The sequence below is a fragment of the Pleuronectes platessa genome, chromosome 17 (assembly GCF_947347685.1).
Source record: "Pleuronectes platessa chromosome 17, fPlePla1.1, whole genome shotgun sequence".
Taxonomy (NCBI): domain Eukaryota; kingdom Metazoa; phylum Chordata; class Actinopteri; order Pleuronectiformes; family Pleuronectidae; genus Pleuronectes; species Pleuronectes platessa.
In genome coordinates, this window is record NC_070642.1 from 3,022,896 (window position 1) to 3,044,765 (window position 21,870).

The 21,870-nt window shown below is 40.8% G+C and overlaps 1 protein-coding gene across 1 annotated transcript in view; it reads right to left on the bottom strand.

Moving 5' to 3' along the window:
* lama4 (laminin, alpha 4) overlaps positions 1–21,870 on the bottom strand; it is a 30,298-nt gene that overhangs the window by 2,097 nt on the left and 6,331 nt on the right. Inside the window, exons 2-36 of the mRNA XM_053445411.1 lie at positions 21,479–21,580; positions 21,224–21,351; positions 21,051–21,131; positions 19,858–20,072; positions 19,223–19,323; positions 17,999–18,179; positions 17,449–17,532; positions 17,171–17,322; positions 16,496–16,606; positions 16,088–16,199; positions 15,806–15,970; positions 14,288–14,481; positions 11,180–11,296; positions 10,412–10,560; positions 9,196–9,337; positions 9,010–9,103; positions 8,813–8,929; positions 8,413–8,598; positions 8,095–8,234; positions 7,658–7,822; positions 6,415–6,560; positions 5,912–6,074; positions 5,677–5,810; positions 5,258–5,429; positions 4,923–5,054; positions 4,694–4,836; positions 3,902–4,031; positions 3,523–3,660; positions 3,180–3,313; positions 2,395–2,559; positions 1,969–2,119; positions 1,668–1,861; positions 1,390–1,579; positions 1,123–1,278; positions 329–488 (exon numbers count right to left, since the gene is read on the bottom strand). Coding sequence (XP_053301386.1) covers positions 329–488; positions 1,123–1,278; positions 1,390–1,579; positions 1,668–1,861; positions 1,969–2,119; positions 2,395–2,559; positions 3,180–3,313; positions 3,523–3,660; positions 3,902–4,031; positions 4,694–4,836; positions 4,923–5,054; positions 5,258–5,429; positions 5,677–5,810; positions 5,912–6,074; positions 6,415–6,560; positions 7,658–7,822; positions 8,095–8,234; positions 8,413–8,598; positions 8,813–8,929; positions 9,010–9,103; positions 9,196–9,337; positions 10,412–10,560; positions 11,180–11,296; positions 14,288–14,481; positions 15,806–15,970; positions 16,088–16,199; positions 16,496–16,606; positions 17,171–17,322; positions 17,449–17,532; positions 17,999–18,179; positions 19,223–19,323; positions 19,858–20,072; positions 21,051–21,131; positions 21,224–21,351; positions 21,479–21,580 — 5,044 coding nt within the window. The remainder of the gene's footprint in view (positions 1–328; positions 489–1,122; positions 1,279–1,389; positions 1,580–1,667; positions 1,862–1,968; positions 2,120–2,394; positions 2,560–3,179; positions 3,314–3,522; positions 3,661–3,901; positions 4,032–4,693; positions 4,837–4,922; positions 5,055–5,257; positions 5,430–5,676; positions 5,811–5,911; positions 6,075–6,414; positions 6,561–7,657; positions 7,823–8,094; positions 8,235–8,412; positions 8,599–8,812; positions 8,930–9,009; positions 9,104–9,195; positions 9,338–10,411; positions 10,561–11,179; positions 11,297–14,287; positions 14,482–15,805; positions 15,971–16,087; positions 16,200–16,495; positions 16,607–17,170; positions 17,323–17,448; positions 17,533–17,998; positions 18,180–19,222; positions 19,324–19,857; positions 20,073–21,050; positions 21,132–21,223; positions 21,352–21,478; positions 21,581–21,870) is intronic.

Consider the following 21,870-nt stretch of genomic DNA (forward strand, 5'->3'; position numbering starts at 1 on the left):
ATATCTTAGTAAAAAAGCTTTTATCATGTGATGTCTATTGCTTTCGTTATCTCTTAGTAATGTTGATGTGGTTTATATTTTTTTGTAAAGCACATTGTTACTTATATTAAAAAGTAATTATTTATTATTATTATCAATATTATTATGTAAAATTACTTGAAAAATTCCAAAGCCATAGCTCCAGTCCTAAGTTCCTCACAGCTTTACCTTGCCACCCCCCATCCTCAACCAAACTGACACTTAGAAAATGTAAGATTTAAAAGTAGTATTCAATTCCTTTCAGATTGGAGCTTGAGGATTAACAAGCCTGGGCCGACTAGACACTTACCTAGCACAATGTATCCTCCTTCCTCTGAGAAGTATGTTCCTGCCTCAGAGAGTCCGTCAAAGCAAGGAGTGACACCAAACGTCTCTGTCACAGAGGGCAGCCACACTCCATCCAGCTGAAGGTTCTTCAAACAGCCGGTGAAGCTGTATGCCGAGTTTCTCTAAAGAGAAGTGCAAGGAAACTTATATCATAGGTAGAAACAAACAGGATAGGGCAGTATAGAAATTAAAGTGAGATCATAAGCAACTAGCAGGGTGCTTAGAAAGCTAACTCCCTATTGCCATTTTAAATAAAAATCTTGGATTTGTCCATTTATATGGACCCACTCAAAATGTAATGGGTTGGCCATAGCCACGTCCCAAAATTAATGGAAATAGTTTAGTAGTTTTTGCTTAATCATTCTAACAAACAAACAAACAGATAAACTGTAATGAAAACATAACCCCCTTTGTTGTTGTAACTAGAGAGCACATATCATCGCCAAGGTTAACGCCCTACCTCTGTCATGTTATAGAGATCTGCTGCTTTTTTTTATTCAGTGATAAGTCAGTTGGGGGAAAAACGTCTTCATGCATCTTTAAAAATCAGGATGGTAATTCTAGGGGAAAGTGTAGCAGTGGTGATTTCCTTAGGTCAGTGTGAAAAGCAGAGTTACTATATGGTGTGTTTTCCAGCAGATGCCAAAGGGGCTCTTAATAACAGATATTTGATATAATGTTCATGTGATCCAAGTGATCCTGGCTGTGTCTGTTTTTAATTTTAAAACTTTAAACCAAATCAGCTTTTACCCATACCTGAACATTCTTCAGAGCTCTCCCAGGAGGAACTCCTCCGACATAGAGGGGACTGTTGACATGCCAGGAGATGTTGCTTTCCTGTACTCTGTCCTCCAGGACTGTGAGCCCATCAATTATTAACCGCCCCACACTCCCATCACGGATAAAAATAACCTTCAGTGGGAGAAAAGAGAAGGTCGTCACTGCTTATCTTGCCACATAACTAAACAAGCACTTGCACAACCATAAATTCATTACTGACATGGAATACCTTCATACACTTACATTGTGCCATGCACCATCATTGTATTTCTCCTCACTCTTGATTTTGACTCTCTGCTCTGCTGCGTTGAAGGTGTATACCAGCTTCCCTTGGGCCAAGAAGAGAGCCATGAAATTGTCCTCTTGGACATCAGATACATAAAAGATGAGCCCAAAGGATGAGTAAGTCTTCAGGGACAAGGAGAAGTGGGACCTGGGAGGTGAAAGGTGCATCTAGTCATGCGTGTAGACATACAGAAATCCTTGAAAGACTCTTAGACGTATAGGTCTGCTACATGTACCTCTCTGAAAGGGAGTCTGGGAGATCTGTGAAGTGCTGTCTGCTGTTTGCGATGCCACCGTAGTGGAAGGCTTGGTGAGATGCTCTGGGACTTGAGGAGAGGTAGCAGGGCTCAATGTTCAGCTCAGATGGCTCCTGGTCATCACTCTTCAGTTCCATCAGCCCTAGAGGGAGGCTGGACTTATCCCTGGTAACCTTTAAGAGTTTACTAAATGTCAGCATGGCTCAAATATTTACAACCAAACGAAAAGCATACATCCTCAAAAAGCAAATCTTAATGGAAGGCAATCTTTCATTTATACCTTCTGCGACTGGCCATGTTTGGCCCTGGAGATTACCCTCTGCCTTGACAGCAGAGCAGCAGGGGGGCGCTGGACTGGACAGTCCTGCAGGGAGGTCTGCACCTTCTCTGTGTACCGCTGGAAGTCCTCAGGCTCAATGTCCCGGTCTTGTCTACAGAAACACAGACAGAAGGAGTGTGAGTGCATGAGTACAATAGTGCCATGTACAAGTTATAGATGCTCTCAGTATGCTATCATGTCTTCATTGAAACACACCATGTCCTTAACCTACTTTATTTGAGAGTGACATCCTCAGAACATAAGCAGCAACTAGAGTTAAATATTCCCTGTTACAGACTGGAGGGATATGAAGGGGGCAGTTTGCCTATTATAAAGAGAAGAATAAATATGTTCCTTCCAGTCATACTCTCAGCTGTAGTGATTTACCTGTTGATGTAGGCATAACTGATGCAGCCTGTGAAGTTCTTGAAGCTGCTGCTTGGAGACCCTCCGTAGTAGAAGGTCTTTACAGCAGAGCCTGATGAGGGTCTTGTGGCTGATGATGGACGTTTCTTCTCCTGCTTGTCTTTGTCATCCACCAACAGAGAATACCTAAAGTTCACAGTATACCAGTTAACCAATTATTGGTTCTGATACAAATTTTCTAATGGCCTGCTTTAGTGTACACACCACCCACTTTTCCTAACAACTGTTTACCTACCACCCTTTTTTTTTTTGCGTATTTAAACTAGAGACCATCTTGCAATGGGATCACAGCTAGCCATCAACATGTTGACATTCTGAAAACTGAGGAGTCAGTAACTGTTATTACTTTATTGTATGGTTACACAATACTCATGGGTTGCATCACATCCATTGTTAATGTAATTGTGATCTAACCTTCACACTGGTAGGGTTGGAGTGAAACTAGAAACAATGTACCTGATTAACAAGATCTGAAAGTGTCTATGATCACATGAAAGCGTGTCATTAAAACGCCCTGTAGTTAAGCAATCAAGCAATTAGATTAATAAGAGAATTGCCATGCCACAAAAATGACTTAAACAATAATATAAATTAAACTTTGACGGGACAACACAAGAAAAATAAACCAATAGTACAGGAAAATGAATAAAAGTCTGATGACTTAACTTCATATAGTAATGTGGAAATACGATGCAAATGGGGGCTGAACAACTGCTGATTCTGCAGCTGCTCAGTCAAACACTTACTTCTGATTGTTCACTGAGGCCACTAAGAAGTGTGTCCTTCCGTCACTGTATTGTTTCTTGTGGGATTTGACTCTTGTGCCTCTGGTGTTCATCACCACTGCTCCATTCTCCAGGGAGATGCTGAACTCATCAGACTGTAGAAAGAGAAAATAAAAGTAGTTATAATTTAGATACTAGATATATAGATACTATGGAACATATTTGTCATTCAGCAGCACAAGAAGGTCTTAAAAAGAAAAAGTCCTGCTCTCCATCACAGCATTCTTAGACCAATAGAAACCATCCTGAAATTAAATTGTCCTCAACTAACAGATTCACAATACAAACATGGATTTGTGTGTACCCCTTCACTGTGGTAGAACAGAAGTCCGCTGGGCTGAAGTGTTCTGAAGTTGAGTCCTCCCTCAAAGCTGTCGCAGGGTGAAATCTTTCCTGTGGATCCCAGGTAGCTCTCTCCAGTGAAATAGGCTTTATGGGACATCTATCATGATACAAAACACATGTAACTTTCATCACCCCAAAGCTTTCACTCACCATGCAGCCTAAAGATACGATTTGACAAACTCAAAACAAAGCTGTAGTGCACCTATTTTCTCTCATCCTGACAGTGAAAGCTAGTGTGGGTGCAGATGTGTGTTGATCTATGAGGTACTGACTCAATAGGGACATAAACAGTGCATCTTCAGTGACAAAGTGAGAAGGGGATGTGAAGGAGCACTTACAAAGGACTCCTCCGGGCAGCCACTGCTGATGCCAATGGTTCCAGGCTCCTCGAGCAGGTTGAAGTCTTTTTTCTGGAACTGGAAACCTTTCACACAGCCTTTAAGGCCGACTACAGCCGACAGCTCTGGCCTGGGATGATATGCACACAGTATTGTCACCAATAAGTGGAGAATCTCTATGATGCTCAAACAAGACGTCAATATGCAGGACATGAAAGTGACAATGTCTGCCTGTTCCTGAGTTATGACTTTAACTGTAGTTACTGCTTTGCGGTTGTTTGGCTCCACCAACCAGGCAAGTTGTAGGAATTATTGCCAAAATGTCTGTACGTGAGGTATACGAAATGATAAACAAAAGAGAGAAAGTGTTTTTGGAGACCATTATGATGTCACAGTGATGTTCACCTTTGAGCTTTTAAATGAAATACGTTATCACTTCATATTTTTATCCTATTGGACCTTTGTCATGACAAAAAACTTGTTTTGTGAGGTTATTGAGACGTTGACCTTTTTTGCCAAAATGTAATCAGTTCATCATTGAGACGAAATCAAACTTTGGGCCAAATCTGAAAATTTCTGAGATATTATGTTCAACAGAAAGGGAGGAAGTCTGTGCACGAGTACGGAGAAACTGAAACTCTAGTCACAACTGTAGCTGGAGGCATAACTAGAGTTAATGAAGACCAAAACAGAGTTACAGGGAGAGTAATGACTGATGTAGAAACATGAATTATCTTCAGACTTTCAGAATAACAATCAGTTTCTCTCTAATGCCTTTTTATTTTTGCTCACCTGGATTTGAGGATGCTTGATGGAGCCCCACCGATGTATATATCTGAGAACGGCAGTGTGGTTTTTGGATTCTCCAACGATTTAACATGGCTTTTGTCCACGAGCAAGATCACCTTCTTTGACTGATGGTAGATGACTGACAACTGTGCACAAACACCAAACACCAACAGTTACAGCAAAACATAACTCATGCATGTTCAGCCAACTAAATTACAAATGTAAAACGTACCTCATGGTATCGTGCGTCATTTATTTGCAGTTTTGGTAAATTATCCTCCAAAACCCTTGGTCCATTGGTGAAGCCGAAGTCATACATTAGACGCAGAAAGCCATTCTTCATTTCCAAAAGGAAGTATTTGTCCTGCAAAAAGTAGAAAATAAATGCAGAATAATTTATTGCAGTGTATAATTAAACGTGTTTCTACTTAAACCATTATAATACGTGAAATAAATGTTATATAATACCACACAAATTGCTGTATAGGGCAAATCCCTGTCTTAAAATACATTTCAAGATGTCACACATGTGGAGTCTTAAAGGGGGACTACAGTCTTTGGACTTACCTCATTGACCATGACGAAAAGGACGCCATTGTTTGCAACTGTTCGCACTGCAATATCAAATCTCGTAACAACACCAAATTTGCCCCTCCTCTCAATATTGTTGATCAGAGCGTAGCCTGTTCCATCAAATAGATAGCTGGCGATGCGACTCTGTGAGAATGCCAACTTGTACCTAAGAGAAAAAACAAGAAATGTGATTGGATATGTGATCCACCAAAGAACAATACCAAAGTCACAAATGAAATAATACATCTCAAAAACACAACAAACTGCAGCCAAATTATCCTGCTGATTGTAGTGTGATCATTTGTACTGATTGACAAGCATGAGCCACAGGCAGATATTCTTTAGTCTGCTCTGTGGATTGTATTTTGAGAGAACGGAGAATGTGGACTTAATCCAGACATGCACATGTGTACCTGGGGCATGGTGATGATGTCACCTCATCCATTTTGTGAGTCGCCTTGAAATTGTACAGACTGATCACATCATTGTTGAGCGAGGCCAACTCGATGCAGCCCACAAAAGGAGCGAGACTCAGAGGAGGAGGAAGCTAGGTTGAAAACAATTACAACAACACAGTCACATGTAAAAAATAACCTAGCGATTAAATAAATATTTATTTGTATTAAGGGCATTTTTTTCATATATTACCTTGACATCTGGTGGGACACCACCAACAAAGAACACTATATCCTTGGGCTCAATGTCAAACATTGAGTCTGTGCCTGGAGCCTCGCCTTTCTGGATGAACTTCTGCTCGTCTGTGGAGCTCTGACTGGGGACGGTCAGAAAGACTTTTCCATGTCTGCCTAGCCTTCAGGCAGAAATCACAAAGAGGCAAAGGTAACAAAAGTCATTTTAACACTAAGAGACACACACATTTGTCAACCAAAATAATTTTGTTGAACATTTAAAAGTTATTGCTTAAAAAACATTACAGTGCTACTAGTGGCCAGTGAATCACAGGGTTTCTAAAAGTAGTTTATCTTAATTATACATTTGTTGGTTTGCAGCAACAGCTTTAAATTTCAGCTTCAATCAGATTAAACAAGGGAATCTGACATATAAGTTAAATAATTTGTAAGGGCCAACAGATCTGTTTGTACAAGTGCTTCTTGCACAAAGTGGATGTTTCTATGGCCCATATACAATACCTCTCTACTTTGATGTAGTTGAAGACTGCAGGCCATTGGCTGACAGGCTTTGAACTCAGCGGGATCTCAACATCTTCACCCCCGAGGTTGTACACGTACACCAGGTTGTCGTTCTTGATAGCCAGACCCATGTAGTCTTTCTTACCCTGAGGGAATAATCACCAGAAAACAACAGAGTGAGTTTTCCGAACATGGCCTTTTTTTAGTTTACAACAGTGGCGGCTGGTTAATATGACACGCCTCCTCTTATATCCTGAGACAAAAAAGCCTGTATAAACATGTTTAACATAATTTAATTTTTATAATAATAATAATTTACTCGTACAATGCTCCCAGTAGACCATAAGTGCCTGTGAGCATGCAATAAAATTTGTATTCAATCTTTATTTGGTTAATTTCCTTCTAAAACATATAGACATACAGATTCAGCAGCTGGCAAGTGATGAGGATGTGTAAACTCTGTTTCTCATAACAAGAGGTTTGAGAAACAGAGACGGCTAACTTGATGTGGAATAAGTAATAACTTGTATTGCTTCCCCTGCTTGCTGTTTCAAAGTGTCAGCACGGAGTAACTGTGACGGGGTGTAAGACCCAAAACATCCCTCTTAAAAATGCAAACGGTATGAGAGTTGCCAGAGTCATTTAGACAACACAATGAGGCAACATTTTTGCGGCAGGCTTTGCATTGCACAGCAGCCGCCCCTCCCCCTCCCCCTCCCGCATTATATTTTATCCCCACTGCTTTTTTCTGCTGTAGACCAACACCATTGCATGCACTACAGTTCATTGGCAGTAACATCGCCAAGGTAAAATGTCAGAGAACACAGAGACCTCACATTGTGTAGCTGCTCTCTTTCTGTGCCCCCCCAGTGGGCGGGTTAACGGTATTTATGTAAATGAACTCTAACTTTGAAGCTATTCACATGCAGCATTGTCACAGGCGTCTCCTGAATGGGGCAACTGTACATTTTCAAAGGCTGATATTCCTGCTCCCACGAACACAACAAACTATTCATATCCACAAGCTGCTCCCTGCATCTCATCATTGACCTCAGCCACTGTGTGCAGGCCTGTAAAGTCTTAGCAACGGCTGTGGGTCACATACCCAGCCACTACATTAAGCAGTTGGTTGTTAAGCAGTTGGCACAATAACAGCAAGTACATGCAGTGTACTTGCTGTTGCTTAGCATTCTTCCTGTTAAGCATTGTTAATTCACTAAGGAACAACTAATTCTATCCTCACATGTCTGTCTCCCAGGTAAAGGATGAAACGATCCTCAATGGGATCCTTGTCAGGGTCCACTCTCATGAACAAGCTGATTGTTGTCACTGTCTTCAGTTCTTCCACGTTACTGGGAGGGTGGACCTCCACCGAGGACTGGCCGTTGAACTTCATGGACACTTGGACCTGGGATTGAAATCAAACCACAGAGACCAGACCAATGAAGTTGATGATTGTGTGAGAAAAAAAGAAAACAGATATCAACATGAGGTGCACAATAAAAAAAGGTTTGGAAATGTGTGGACAGTTTTGACTCCAAAAGTAATATTGTAAGTAAATCATACAAAAGTGTATGTCCTGACAATAAGTCTATACTACTGCTGTGGGCTTCTTGGGCTAAAATTAAGCATGTGTCTCCTAGTTCTACTGCACTTTAACCATGTTTAAAGTCAACTGACTTTCTTGGCCACGCTCCTGGCCTGGGCTATGAGCTCTCTGATCCTCATGATGTTGGTGGTCACGTTGTTGACAGGCTTCTTCTCCTCAACCACCCTCAGTTTGTTCAGCAGCTCGGGAACAAGCACGTTCAGGGTCTCCACTGCAAAACAGTTCAACAGAAAGAGAGGGTTTCGGCATGATGCTTATACTAAGAGACCGTCAGTGCAGTAGATTGAATGGTTAGCAGGGTCGACACATGATAAATGGTTTAATACTAATTGCCTGCTGATAATCATTGCAGCATTCAAGATACATGTGTGTTGGCCTGAGTCTGATACCTGTTTCTCCGGCAGAGGAAACAGCCTCTTCATAAGCAGATGCAGAGTATTCATTGTTTCTCATGTTTTTGGCCCATTCCTCAACCTTGCTGCTTATGGGCGTGATGGTTTGAAGGACCTCTGCTGAGTGGTTGAGCGTCCCCTCGGCCACCTCCAGTGTGAACTCCAGCCGCTGTGGTGTTCCGTCTGGAAATGGATGCAGAGGATGAAAGAGCGTACATTCTGGAATAGTATTACAGGGTTTGCGACATATAGTTGATGATGAAAAGTGGGTTATCATTCAACTGGGCAGAACTCAGACTGTGTCAGCTGGCTGCTTTCTCCCACTGGCAAGCTACTTTTTAAAAACAGGACACACAGTTAACACAATTAACTTTAAAACAACCAAGCGTCATCTTACCTCTCTGAATTCCACCGATATCCTGCACTATGTCTGCAAGCTTTTTGGTGTTCTTATCCATGGTTTCTTTGGTCTCCTCAATGTATTTAAGCTTGTCAATCACCTCAGTTTCAACCTCTGTTAAAGAAAAAAAATTGTTAATGACATCCAATTGGGACTTTGACTATAATTATATCTGTGAATAAAGCATACCATACCAGATTGTTCTGAGTGTAATGACACAGATTCCTTGAAAACATTGTCACTCTGTGTTACAAGGAGTCCGAGCTGAGTGTTGATCACTGCGACAACCTTAAACACAGAACACACAGGGTGAAAACTTGTATTGTATCAGTTTTAAATTATAGCAGATTGATGTTGCATAGCTCTGCAATGTAACTTACATCTTCAGCTCTTTGTGATAAGTTGAAGGTTGTGAGTGAGGTGATATTTGCATCGTCAATGTATTTCACAATGTTGTTGTAGACGTTGGCAGCACTTATGGCTCTCTGTACAAAGCCGTTGGCATCGCTCGCTCTCAGATCCCTGGATGAGACAGGAGGGTAATAATTTACCATCTTGTTCCATGAGTCTACATTGCAACAGGACATCACATAAAACATGCAATAATTGAATCGGAGAAAATGATTACAATGAATCAAATGACTTCCTTTAAATAGGCTGCTCGTAGTAACAGCCCCACAAAGAATCATCATTCCAACTGTGACGATTTTTGTGTTTTTTCGTCTTTGCTCAATACTCCTATCAACCCGGTTTCCAGCAGCAAATACATGACTGCTAATGTTGCCCTGTGACCTCTGCATGTGGGAGTATGTAACATGTTTGCTTGCTCATTATGCATTACAAACTGATGACGTTATGTCATGATTTCAGCATGTTCTGCTGCCTTCAAGTGTCCAATTTTTCTTTCAATTTTTCAAAAGCAGCTTTTTTCAGAGCCAAATAAGAAATAGCACTTAAACTGTATTCTTGATTTCTGCTGTTGACATTTTGTAGACATTTTGTAGACATTTGACATCTAACAGAACCATAAGCCAAATTGATAATAACAAAATTAATGATTGCATTTCCATGAAGCTACTTCTGTTTAGTATTGTTGTTGTTGGCTCACTGGCTCAAAATGTCTTTGATCAAGACTAGGAAATAAATAACTAAACTGCTATTTCAGAATATGGATTGCAATTGCATTTTTTATTTTGTATTTTATTGTTTAAAAAAATAACACGCAATGTGTCCTACTAACAAATACTGTGCTTTGTGAATCCAAATCTTTCTCCTTTGTGTCATAGAGCTTTGTCAGTGAAGTTTATTTTTAATCTTACATACATTCTTACATATGCCATCTGCAGAAACACACACTAGTGCACCACAGGTTTATTAATGTGCTGCTGCTTCCTTCAAATACTATAATTCTCCTGTTTGGCTACTATTTTTTATGAACTACAGTGGGCACCTGATCCATTTTCAGAAGTAAAAGTACACAATATTTCATTTTCAAAGATTTAGATCTTCAGTCGGCTAAATGCTCAGTGATGCAAACAGGGTGAACATTTTGCTGATGTGCATGGGCTTGATAATGTGTATGAAAGTATGTCTTACTCCTCCAGTTCATTGGCCTGTTCCTCAAGCTCCTTGGCGTGATCGTCTGCCCTCTGAACCAGATCTCTGTCAGCCAGAGAGAGATTCTGCGTCTTCTCTGTCAGCATTTGGCTGGCGCCATCGATCGCTGCATGGTACTCAGTCACATTCTGTACAGACAAATGAACACATGCATTTAACTAACTTGCGACAGTAATCAGTCATCTCTGCACAGACGTTGTTCTTACAAGTATCATCATTTACTTTGTGATTACCCAAACTCATGAAAACACGCACGCAAGCGCGCACACACACACACACACACACACAAACACACACACACACACACACACACACACAAACACACACACACACACACACACACACACACACACACACACACACACACACACACATACACACATACACACACACACACACACACACATATAAAGTTTACATAGTTACTGCTGGATGCTTGTAATTTCCAACAGAGAACTGCTGAAGGACACTGCTGATTCAATCACAGACAATCCATAAACTGCCTCCAAATCAAATTGACCAGCTTTAGAATCTGGCATAGGCTGAATCCCAGGAGTTAATTAATCCAATGCAAGGCCTGAGATAGTGCAACCCCTTAGAACAGTCTATGAGGTTATAATACTACCTCATCCAGTGAGGAAACCTGAACATCATTATACAGCAGGGACACTGATAATTCCTCTCTTACCCTTGCACCCACCTTATGGGTTCAGGTAAACACAGTCCTCACAGTCATGTAGGCCTCACCTGCACCATAGCATCCACCTCAGCCACAGTCCTTTCCGTGTCAGAGATGGTAACTCTGGCTGCTTCCAGTGTGTCATTGACAGAAGTCTGGTCCTCTGTCAGCAGCAGCTGCTTCGTCTGGGGGCACAGGGAGATAATCCTTAACTACAGTTTGTGTCAGAGTTATAGTGTCAGAGTTATAGTGGCAACCTAAGTCGGGGTAGTCATTCATAAACATACAGCCCTCATTTAATCTTTGAGATCAGGATCTACTTTGTGATCTTTAAAAGAGTATAGCTGAGAACCAGAATCACATGAGCTACATTCTTTTTACCTCCGCCAAAGAGGTTGTGTTCACATGGCTGTTTGTGTGTCTTTTAGCAGGATTACACAAAAACTACAGAACAGATTTTTTTTAAACTTGAGAGCCTGTTAACTGTGGATTGGATTAAGAGTCTCAGGAGAGATCTCAGAATATCAGAAATCACGCAAGTGGTGATATCTAATACTGTGTGAAATTGGTGTGGCTCTAGATAATGAGCTGGATGTATCTGTTTTCAATTCATGTATGTGAAATATGGTAGTGCAAAGAAGAAGGTGTGTGATCTAGTTTACTCATGGTTATGTATTTTGTGCTATGCTAAATTAAGGCTTCTTGACTCCACTAAACAAATAGATATTGGACTTCAAGTTTACACATCACACCTGCTTATTTTCTGCACAGGCAACAATCCAGTAAAGCCACAATGCCAGGAGACAAAAACAGATATTGAACATATTAAGATCTGCTCCTATATAGACTGTAATATGTTATAATATATTGTTAAATTGTTGATGACTTCTTGAATTCTTTGTTTGGACTTTCAGTTGTTTGACTCCTCAAGTTTATTTCCTTTTTTATTTTGAGGCCACTTTCCTTGTGTGCCATTTACTTGGTTGGTCTGTTGTTGTATGTTATCGATCCATATTTGTATCAGCATCTTTGCATTCTGCACCACTGCAATATTGTCTTCTGGTCATGATTAGTATTTAAATGTTTGTTGTCAACCCTTTCACGTTTTGTTTCCCGTTGCACTACTGCTTTGTACAGTTTATCTCTATTGCACAGAGTGGTAATGCTTATTTAGCTAGTTTCTGGTAGTGTTGTCTATTTGTGTAGGTTTACTGAATGCAACTACACCGAGTCATATTCTTAGTATTATACATGGCAAATAAGGCTGATTCTGATTTCCTGTCTTTGTCCCTTTTCCTGCAGTTAGAATTGTCTGCACCTGTCCTAAAGTGTGGACCTGTGCTTGGTTATCCTTTGTGTATTCAGTTTTCTGTGCTTCCAGTTCACTGTGTCAGTTCTTTGTGATGCTTAACATCTTAAAGTTCCAATCACACAAAACACAATGATCAATTCACATACTGTAAAGGACGTGGATTAACATTTGTGGTATTTGGATGTTTGCGATTGAAGTTGACACTACCCACACCGCATGACTAAATATGGCACAATGCTGAGATGGTGTGATTGGCTTGGTAACTCAGCAGTGAGCAAACTGTGGCTGCAACTGGTGTCAACCGGTTTGTGCTGAAGAGCCCCAGATTAGGAGACGCTCTGGGTTTTGTTAGTGCAGCATTCATGGCATTGAATGGGAGACCCTGATCATGGAGATCCCCATTACTGATAACATGTGAACACACACACACACGCACATGCACGCGTGCAAACACACACACACACACGCAAACACACACACACACACACACACACACACACACACACACAAACACACACACACACACACACTGTACAGCCACAGCTGTTCTGTGCAGCAGACCCACAATGTCAACTAGGACATGGTTACAACTTCCTGGATCCAAATTCCAACCACTTGATTTTACACAGTTGAAATTCAACAAATCCACGATGATGACATCTCAATACACCATATAAACTAAACAACTGATACTATTGTTCTTATAATTTTTTTATTTAAACCCCTGTATAGTTACATTACTGCCAAACATTGTGCAAAGCAATTGTAAGCTGTCTAGATGTTTTATTATGTTCCCTGTCCAGAAGGCAGCCAATGATTTCTACATCCCACTGCACTGTGAACATAAACTTACTTGAACTCTCAGATACTGCAGTTCACAATGAGCTTCAAATCAGATTTTCTACTTATTTAATAATCCATAAATTGATATTAATCCATATTTATATGAAGGTTTTACATAATTTGTAGTATTTTTGGTCAAATTTCATCAGCAATAACATGTCGGCCCAATATTCCATCTCTTTTACCTCTTGTTTGGTTTAGCTATATGTTCAACTGGTCCAGACACGGACATCTGATCACTACAATCCTTCATCCAGATAAAACATACAGTTCAAAACAACCAAGATTAAATAACTGTGTCAAAAAAATATGAATTAAAACTGGATGAAAATTCAGTTTTGATGCTTCTGGCTTCTGATATATGCACAAAGGGGATATGATGCTATTGATGAACAAACAAATGTGGCTCCAAGCATGGTTTTCAAAAGGCATTTCTTGGAGTTCCAGTGAGAGGCACTTCAACCAGAATTTAGGGATAAAGTTAAACTTTAAAACAGTATGTATCTCTGGATGAATTAAGCTATAAGGGAAATCTTCCTACCAAGTTGTATGTAAATATCACAAAAATCTGCATATACGCACCTCTATCCCCCTGTCAACCATATATAGAGTAAACTCTTTGCTTGGCAGTCTAAATGCATGACTACGTTTTGAGTTACTCTCCAAAAGTTGGCAGAAGAGAAACTGAATCCCCTCCTACAGTAATTACATACCGTTTCGGATGAATATTACATCATGGGAAGCCTTGATGTTCATGTGCAAGCTCTGGATATTGTCATAGGGAAAAAAAATTGCACTGCAGCATTTCTCATCCCCCACTGTGGGCCTCCTCCTAATGTAACAGTCCAAAGCTCCCACAGATGGTTTAGTGTTTCTGTTCTGAACCACATAGAATATGCTCCTCTGACTTGCCTGGCAAAGTACAGCAAGATCTCCCTCACACTGCATTTAGCACCAGACTAATGTCCTCTCCTTCCAAATTAATTTATAGTGACAAACAGAATGAGAGAGGAGTGCTCACCTCGCTCCTCTGGAATTTGAGGACGTTGGCTTTGTTCATGTCCTCCGTGTCCTGCACGTCGCCAGCTGCCTTCTGGAGAGAGGTCTGCGCGTCCGATAGCTTGGTGGAGAAGCGGGACAGGATCTCCCTGACAGGGGAGAGTCGGCCTTCTGTGATCATCAGCTTCTTCTCCAACTGACGGATACGCCTCAGCACTGACAACACAATAAGATAAACATTACTTATTGTCACTTGTCTAACACTTGAGTGACTTGCTACAATATGATCTCAGGCCAAAATGGGCAGCCCTGTTACACTGTTGCTGAGGGAAAATCTAGATGAGCTTGTAATTTAAATATGTCTGGTCCCTCTCTATGTGTGCATTGAAGAATAGGAGTATTGCATTGATTGCAATACATTTTTTAACAGGCTTTCATGGATTGGAGGTGAGGCAATGCCTCTAGTACATCAGATGAAGCTCAGTGTGTCAGAACTTTAGTTTATTAATAATAATAATAATGGTCCAATAAACATCTTTTATATTTTTTTATAGTTCTTAAAAGCAAATGCATTCTAAAGCACTAACATAAAGCTAACATCATTTCATTTACATATTAAAACATAATGTTCTCCGTCCCGACATGAAATTATATCTGTCCATGCTAACACACTTGAAAACAAATATCACATGATCATTCACTCTGACTGATCATGTGCATAGCGTTGTAAACAGGAAGTGCATTGTCTACCCTGCAGAAGAACAGTGATGGATATTCTTGGACTGACAATGAAGTAGAACTGTAGCAAGAATGATGGATTTAAAAACGTACAACTTACAAGATGATGGCTTGCGGACTCTAAGCATTTCCACAATGGACAATTCATGCTGAACATCAGTATGTTAACATTTTTATTCTAAGAATGTTTGCATGCTGATGGTAGCATTTAGCACAATCTACAAAGCTGCAATCTTTCACTTAGTTTTGTTGGTGTTCATAGTGGTCTGTTAAGGCTCAGTTGGTCTCTTCTGCTGAAAAATGTATATTATGCCTGGATGTTTTTGGAATTTTGTAATATTAAAACTAAAGAAAAACACGGTAGCTGGTCTGAAATGTATTCTTTTTTGGGGCTTAAAGATAAAATGTTGGCCAAAAATAAATAAAAACACACATTTCTCTAATCAACACCCTGAGGGGAATTACTAACATCACCAAAGATGTTTATGTTAAAAAAACATCAGTTTTCTTACTTTATAACAATTCTTGTATACTGTTATCATTTACCATAATCCTTTTGGATTCATTGATCGATTTGATTATTTGCTGTTCAGCACACAGCTGAACATGGGGGGACTTTTAACATGAGGATACAGTTCTTCTAACCTTCAATTTCCATACAACGGTCAAAAGTGAATTAGTTGCATTCAATGTCAGGAGTGCCATGCAATATCATTGAGGGTAAGAACATGTAACTTTGTGTACTGTATGTGTGTGTTTCTTCTTTCTCTCTTCTTCTGTCATGTTTCTTGTCTGTACTCACAGTCATGAGCCTCAGTCGACTCGTCGGTGGCAACAGGCTCTCGTGGGGACAGGTCCAGTTTCCTCATCCTGGTCAACATTACCCGGGCCTTGTCTGTGTTGCGTCTGACCACCTCTGGGTCCACATCCTGCTGAACACTGTACAGCTCCCAGTCTTGGATCATCTCTGCACACACACACGCGAACACATTAACATATACGGACACAGTAATTACAGCGTGCAACTTGCACGCATTGTGTGTATTAGGTAGTCAAAAGTGTGAGTCAGCCTAAATGTAGGTACCTTCAATGCGAATGTTGAGGTCAGTGAGGTTTGTACTGAGCTGGTCGGCCAGGGTTAGGGTCTCTAGCGTTTCATTATCAAGCCTCTTCCACAAAGTCGTCACCACAAGCTCCTGAAAAACAAAACAACACATACTAATGCCCGCTGGTAGCTTTAACCACTGGCTAAATCAGTGGCTTGTAAAGACAGCACTATGACTCCTGAGTGTCTTGTAAATTAAGTCAGATATAACTCTACTTTATATATTGTAAAAAAAATCCACCTACTATAATTTATTAATAGTCTGTATAAAGTATGGCGACGTAGGAACAGCTGCTGCACTGATAAATTGGCTCGAACTTCTAAAGTCTTCAAGGGACTTTTAAATGCTGAGTATACATGAAGTGAATGAATGACTTTGATTCTGACCGATTCTCCCAGCTGTTTGATTTCTAACACCACAGCGTCTGTGGCCTCCTCCAGCTCCCCAGTCTGTGCCTTCATTGCAGATGACTTGTTTCTCCAGCCTTGAAACTGAGCCTGGAAATCATCATATTTAATATCATGATTATTAATGAGCTCAACGCAGCATAAATATTCAAAGCAAAAAGACAACACAAACCAATGCCATGCCATGTTTTCCTGATCTAGACAGCATCACCATATGTCTACTCACGTTATGGTTTTTAAATTTACACACTTTGACTCCAACTCCATATTAAAATAGTAGATGTTGAAGATCTTATGATCTTGTAAAATTAACACATGAGAAAAAACTGTGGTCTGACAAATCAGGAATGAGCTACATTGACATGTACTTGTTCAGCAGAATAAATATACAAGATGTTATAGCTTTAGCTGCAAGCTATTTTACTTCTAATTATCTAGCAAGCTGATTTTGGTGCTGGGCAGGTAGCAGCTGCATTCTGCTGATAAGAGAGAGATGACCAAGACAGTAAACAAGTTGGTCATAACATCAAAATACTGAGCTATGAGCAGCTAAAAGCAACTAAAAAGTTAAAGCTAAAACAAAGCACACACATCCTGTGTTCATATCAAAATACTGAATTGAGCAGCTTTAACTCTTCTATTTAAATGTTGCACCTGCAATCGATGTGCTGTGTAGTTGTAGAATTTGAGCCTGTCGTTAGCAGCAGCTCCAGTGGAGATGTTCAACACTCCAACCTTCAGCTGATCCAGTGTCTTATTTGACACACGTAAGTCCCCGATCAGATGCCAAATGCACTCATCACATTCTGAAAACCCAAGAAGAAATGTGAGTTTGGGATGTTTCAAACAGTTTGAGGCGGAAAAGACAAACCAGGTTTTGTTTTTCCTTTTTTATATTCTATATTTCAGCTATTGTTGAGAACTCCACTTACTGATGTTGCACAGGTTCACTGTTGCAGCCTCTGACAGGCACTCTCCCGTGTGCATATCACAGTGTCCGCTCTCACAGTCGCACTCTATGTAAAACAGATGCAGAAGCATTTCATCATAAAGTGTTGGACAGAACGTTCTACACATTTCTTTAAATTCTTGACCAGCTGGAAATGGTTGAGTGGCGTCATCAAATATACTGTATATGAGACCACAGACGGCATCTTGGCTTCAGTCCTTCACATCTGTCTCGTGGCCTCTCTTTGTGAGGGTCTGTTTTAGCAGCTGTTTGTTTGAATACTGTAGATTTGGGTTCCATGTTGAATTCATCCGCCTCTCCGGAGAGAGTCTACGGCCACAGGGTCACAGCTCTCAGCAGATGCTTCTCTGACATCATGTGTACTACTGTGGTAGTGGGTGTGGGAATGTGAACCCTTACTGCAGCTTTTTTGCTTTTTTCACTGGGAAAGTGATAACTGCACTGATTGTTTCGACAAGTGATCTGGGGGCGTAAGAGAAAAAGACATGCTGTAGGAGAGTCAGAAGACTTACTCTGGCAGCCGGAGGGGCTGTAGTCCCAGTGACCTGGGAGGCAGCGCTCGCAGTAACGCCCGCCAGCCCCCGGGCGGCACGGACAGCTGTGGGTGAGAGGATGGCAGGTGGAGCGAATGGAAGCTGGCCCACATTCACACCTCCGACAGCCCTGACAGCTGGAGAAACCTGAGTAGCCCTCCTAGATTACAAACAAAGGAAACGTTGTTAGATCCAAGCATCTGCCTGTTTAAGTTATTTTATATTATCACTTTGTCGTGGCTCATTTAAAGGATCATTCTCGTCTCCAACAGATGGGTTTTATTTTGGCCACCATTTCGATCATGCACCCTAAGGTAATTAATGTGAACTCAGAGCGCTGATATTACTGACTTTACTAAAGCTGGTTGGACAGAAACACACAGACGGACTACTGGCCTGGTTGTCAACACACTATCACTTTATTCAAATTATCTAGACCACCCAACGATGGAGTAGATCCTATTTCGAATTTGCATCTGTCAGTCAGTAAACCTGGTGCTGCTGGATGTTACATTATCTTTTCTTCAAAACATTGCTTACACATAAGGTGAGCTTTAGGGTACTTCCAGCTTCTGCCCTTCAAATGACAATTTAAAAAGTGTTCAGCTGTTACACTGCTCTCAATGCTCACATGCTACACTGTCTTCAGTATAAACATAAGAATAATCTCAAGCTCCTCAACTTTAACTGACATTTCAACTGCTTTCAAATAGTTTTAATAGAGTTTTAATTTTTTACCAAATTTATGTCAATTGACAGTTTTTAAAGTACAACTTGAACTCTTTTCAGTGCTTGGTATGAGATAAAAGCGTCATATTAACATTAAGTCTTCGTTTACTCAACCGATCAACAATTCACAGTTAGTCAGAGCGTTCACTCCTGATGACAACTCATTTCATTTCAGTTTTTTCAGATAATATACACCTTTCTACACATATTTTTCAAATTTTTCCCCATCCAAATATATTTGGCTAACATGAGGTGTTTCTTATCCTCTGTTTCTGCATTTGCTAAATATGACCTTATATATGGCATTTTTTTCATTACCAACCATACTGTTATCCTTGGTTTTGTATAATCAATACCATGAACATACCTGGGTTGTAACGAATCTCATCTACACTCTCTTCTAAACCTCCTTAATACTGGGTCCCTCAGAAGAGATACCAGTGGATCTGTGCAGAGTCACATGCTTTCGCTCACCTCACACTGGTCACAGAGTCGACCTGTGACACCTGGTTTGCAGTGACACACTCCTGTCCTGTCGTCGCATGAGGAGGTGCCACATTTATTGCACAAGCACGCTGGGACAGACACAGGACACATGCAGTGATGAGAACAGCAGAGGTCAAATTATGTCACCAGCACAGTTATTTTTGGACTTCCTGGGCCTCAAAAGGGAAAACCCAGTCCTTGGATCCTGGATTGTGACCTTGTCTTATTTTCCCACTGAACACTATTAGACCACAAAGCCATTAAAATGTTAGGTGCTTGATATTTGATATTTCTAAAACAGATAACTATACAGCAATTCAACATAATGATATATTAACTCCAATATAGTGTAACTTCATAACTTAATATCCAACACTGGCATTGAAGACTGCTGATCTGCTGTAATTGAAAACGAACTAACAAACAAATGTTAGATTTTTAGGTCCTGGCGTGTGATGGTAAAGATGTAAAAGAAGATTTTTTCAGGTCTCATACAACATTAAGCAACAACAACATATTCACTATAGCATAACATACTCATACACACACAGAGTCATTAAAGTCTAGATCAAACATGTTGTAATGAGGGTTTGAAGATGTTGGAGTTTGCTCATTGCCCCCACCTCTGCAGCTCTTGGCACTGATGGCGTCGCCGTAGAAACCTGGAGTGCACCTCTCACAGTTGGCCCCGGCGGTGTTTCCCCAGCAGTGTTGGCAGTGGCCTGTCATGTTGTGGCACTCATTGAAAATCAGGTTGGGGTCGGAATTACCATTGCAGTCGCACCTCTTACAGGAGTTACCAATCTCCATGGGGTTGCCATAGTAACCTGGTGCACACCTGGATGGGGAGAACTGTAGATGAGTGACAATATCATTGCCTGTTGCAATGAAACATTTAAGGAACTATTCCCATTAAGATGCGGTCCTTGATCTTCAGTGTGAAGAGTTTCTTTGTGGGGAGTTTTTTTTTTAACTTTGCTCCCTATTTTTTTTAAGGAACACAGAGACAAGGGACCATTTGTGCATTCAATTACTTATAACAAGTGTAGGAAGCAATAATGATGGCATGCGAAATGCAATAAGTGGCTGATTTTTCTGTTGGCCATTCAACCCAGTTAAAATGCTCCATCTTGTGGAAGCATTGTATTTTGGTTTGGTTTCCAGTGGAAGACCATTCACAATTGAAGCCACAATATGTATATATATATATATTGTCATGCACATTACTTGTGGCCATCGAATGTAGAAATTAGGCAGAGGAGGCTCAAAGTGCTGCAAGCAAAGGAACGGGCAAACAAAAGTTCATCTTGTTGATGAATGTGTTCCTCTCTCGACTCATTCAGCTCCCTCCTTCAGCCGGTTGTTACACCTCACACAGCTTGCTCATCTGAGTCAGTTCAGAGGCTGGGAGAGGGGATGCTGCAGGGGGCAGTGGGCCATTTGACAGCTTCCATGCTGTGTGTGTTGGTGTACTGAGATTGGTTAACCTACTCCCTTTTAGAGGGAGGTAGATATTGTTTGTTTTATTCTGAGTACAATTAACAGTACCACTTTCTCATGAGGCCCACTTTGTAAAGGTTTTGCAGGTAGTAAGTGACGGGCTTCATAAAGTATTGTTTTATCTATATTTCTTGAACCCCATTTAAAAGTAGTTTTTCAGTTTAAAGGGTGCGATGAAACCCTTTGGCTGCTGTACATGTACGTAAATGTAATTGTATGTTGTAAGTTCTACTGGGACTTGCTGTATAACCTACAGTAAAACCCCTTGGACAGGAAAACTTCTCAATTGGTTGTTTGAATCCTTGTCAGCACTGACCTCTCACATGAATGTCCGGCGTGGCCCTCTTGGCACTTGCACCGCAGAATGCCACTTCCTCTGTCACAGCGCACTGCGAAGCTGGCCAAACAGACAGGGGGAAGGTATTTCAGTACTTACATACTGCTTGCCAACATGTAGCACTGAATAACAACAAGAACAGACTGACTTACTTGTTGGAGGGGACTGAGAGGGGACAGGCGCAAGGTCGGCAGGTGTGTTGTCTATCCACGCTGGGCCTCAGCATGTGACCATCTTCACACATTTCACAGAAATCGCCTGTACTGTGGTCCCTGCAGTCCTGAAAGGGAAAGGGTAAACTAATGGTACCTTGCTTCTCACAGTGTTAGCAAACCTTAGCGGGTCTCATGAATATGAATGAAATAGTTGATCATTTTAAAGCATGACAATCGGCATGGATCACTTACTATACAAATGCCAGTGATGTCTTCACAGGAGTCAGCATGGCCTTTACAGTTACATGGTAAGCATATGTTTCGCTCACTGAGGAAAAATCCCTTGGCACAGTCCTGAAATGGGGACAGAAATGTACAATAACAAGTTGAATTTCAGATTTCTAATTCATATTTTGTGTCAAAACGAGGGCAGACTGACCCACGAACTGACCAAAATTAACATTAATACGTCAGGTTTATTTATAGATTCCAAACATACAGTATAGTGTCTCAAAGGGTCCTGAGCCAGCCTGAGCTAAAGAGAATGAAATAATCCCCTAACAATTTATAACACAACAAAAGGAGACAAGAACATCATGGGAGAAGCAATTATAGATGAATCCCTTTCTCTCAAGCAGATAGAG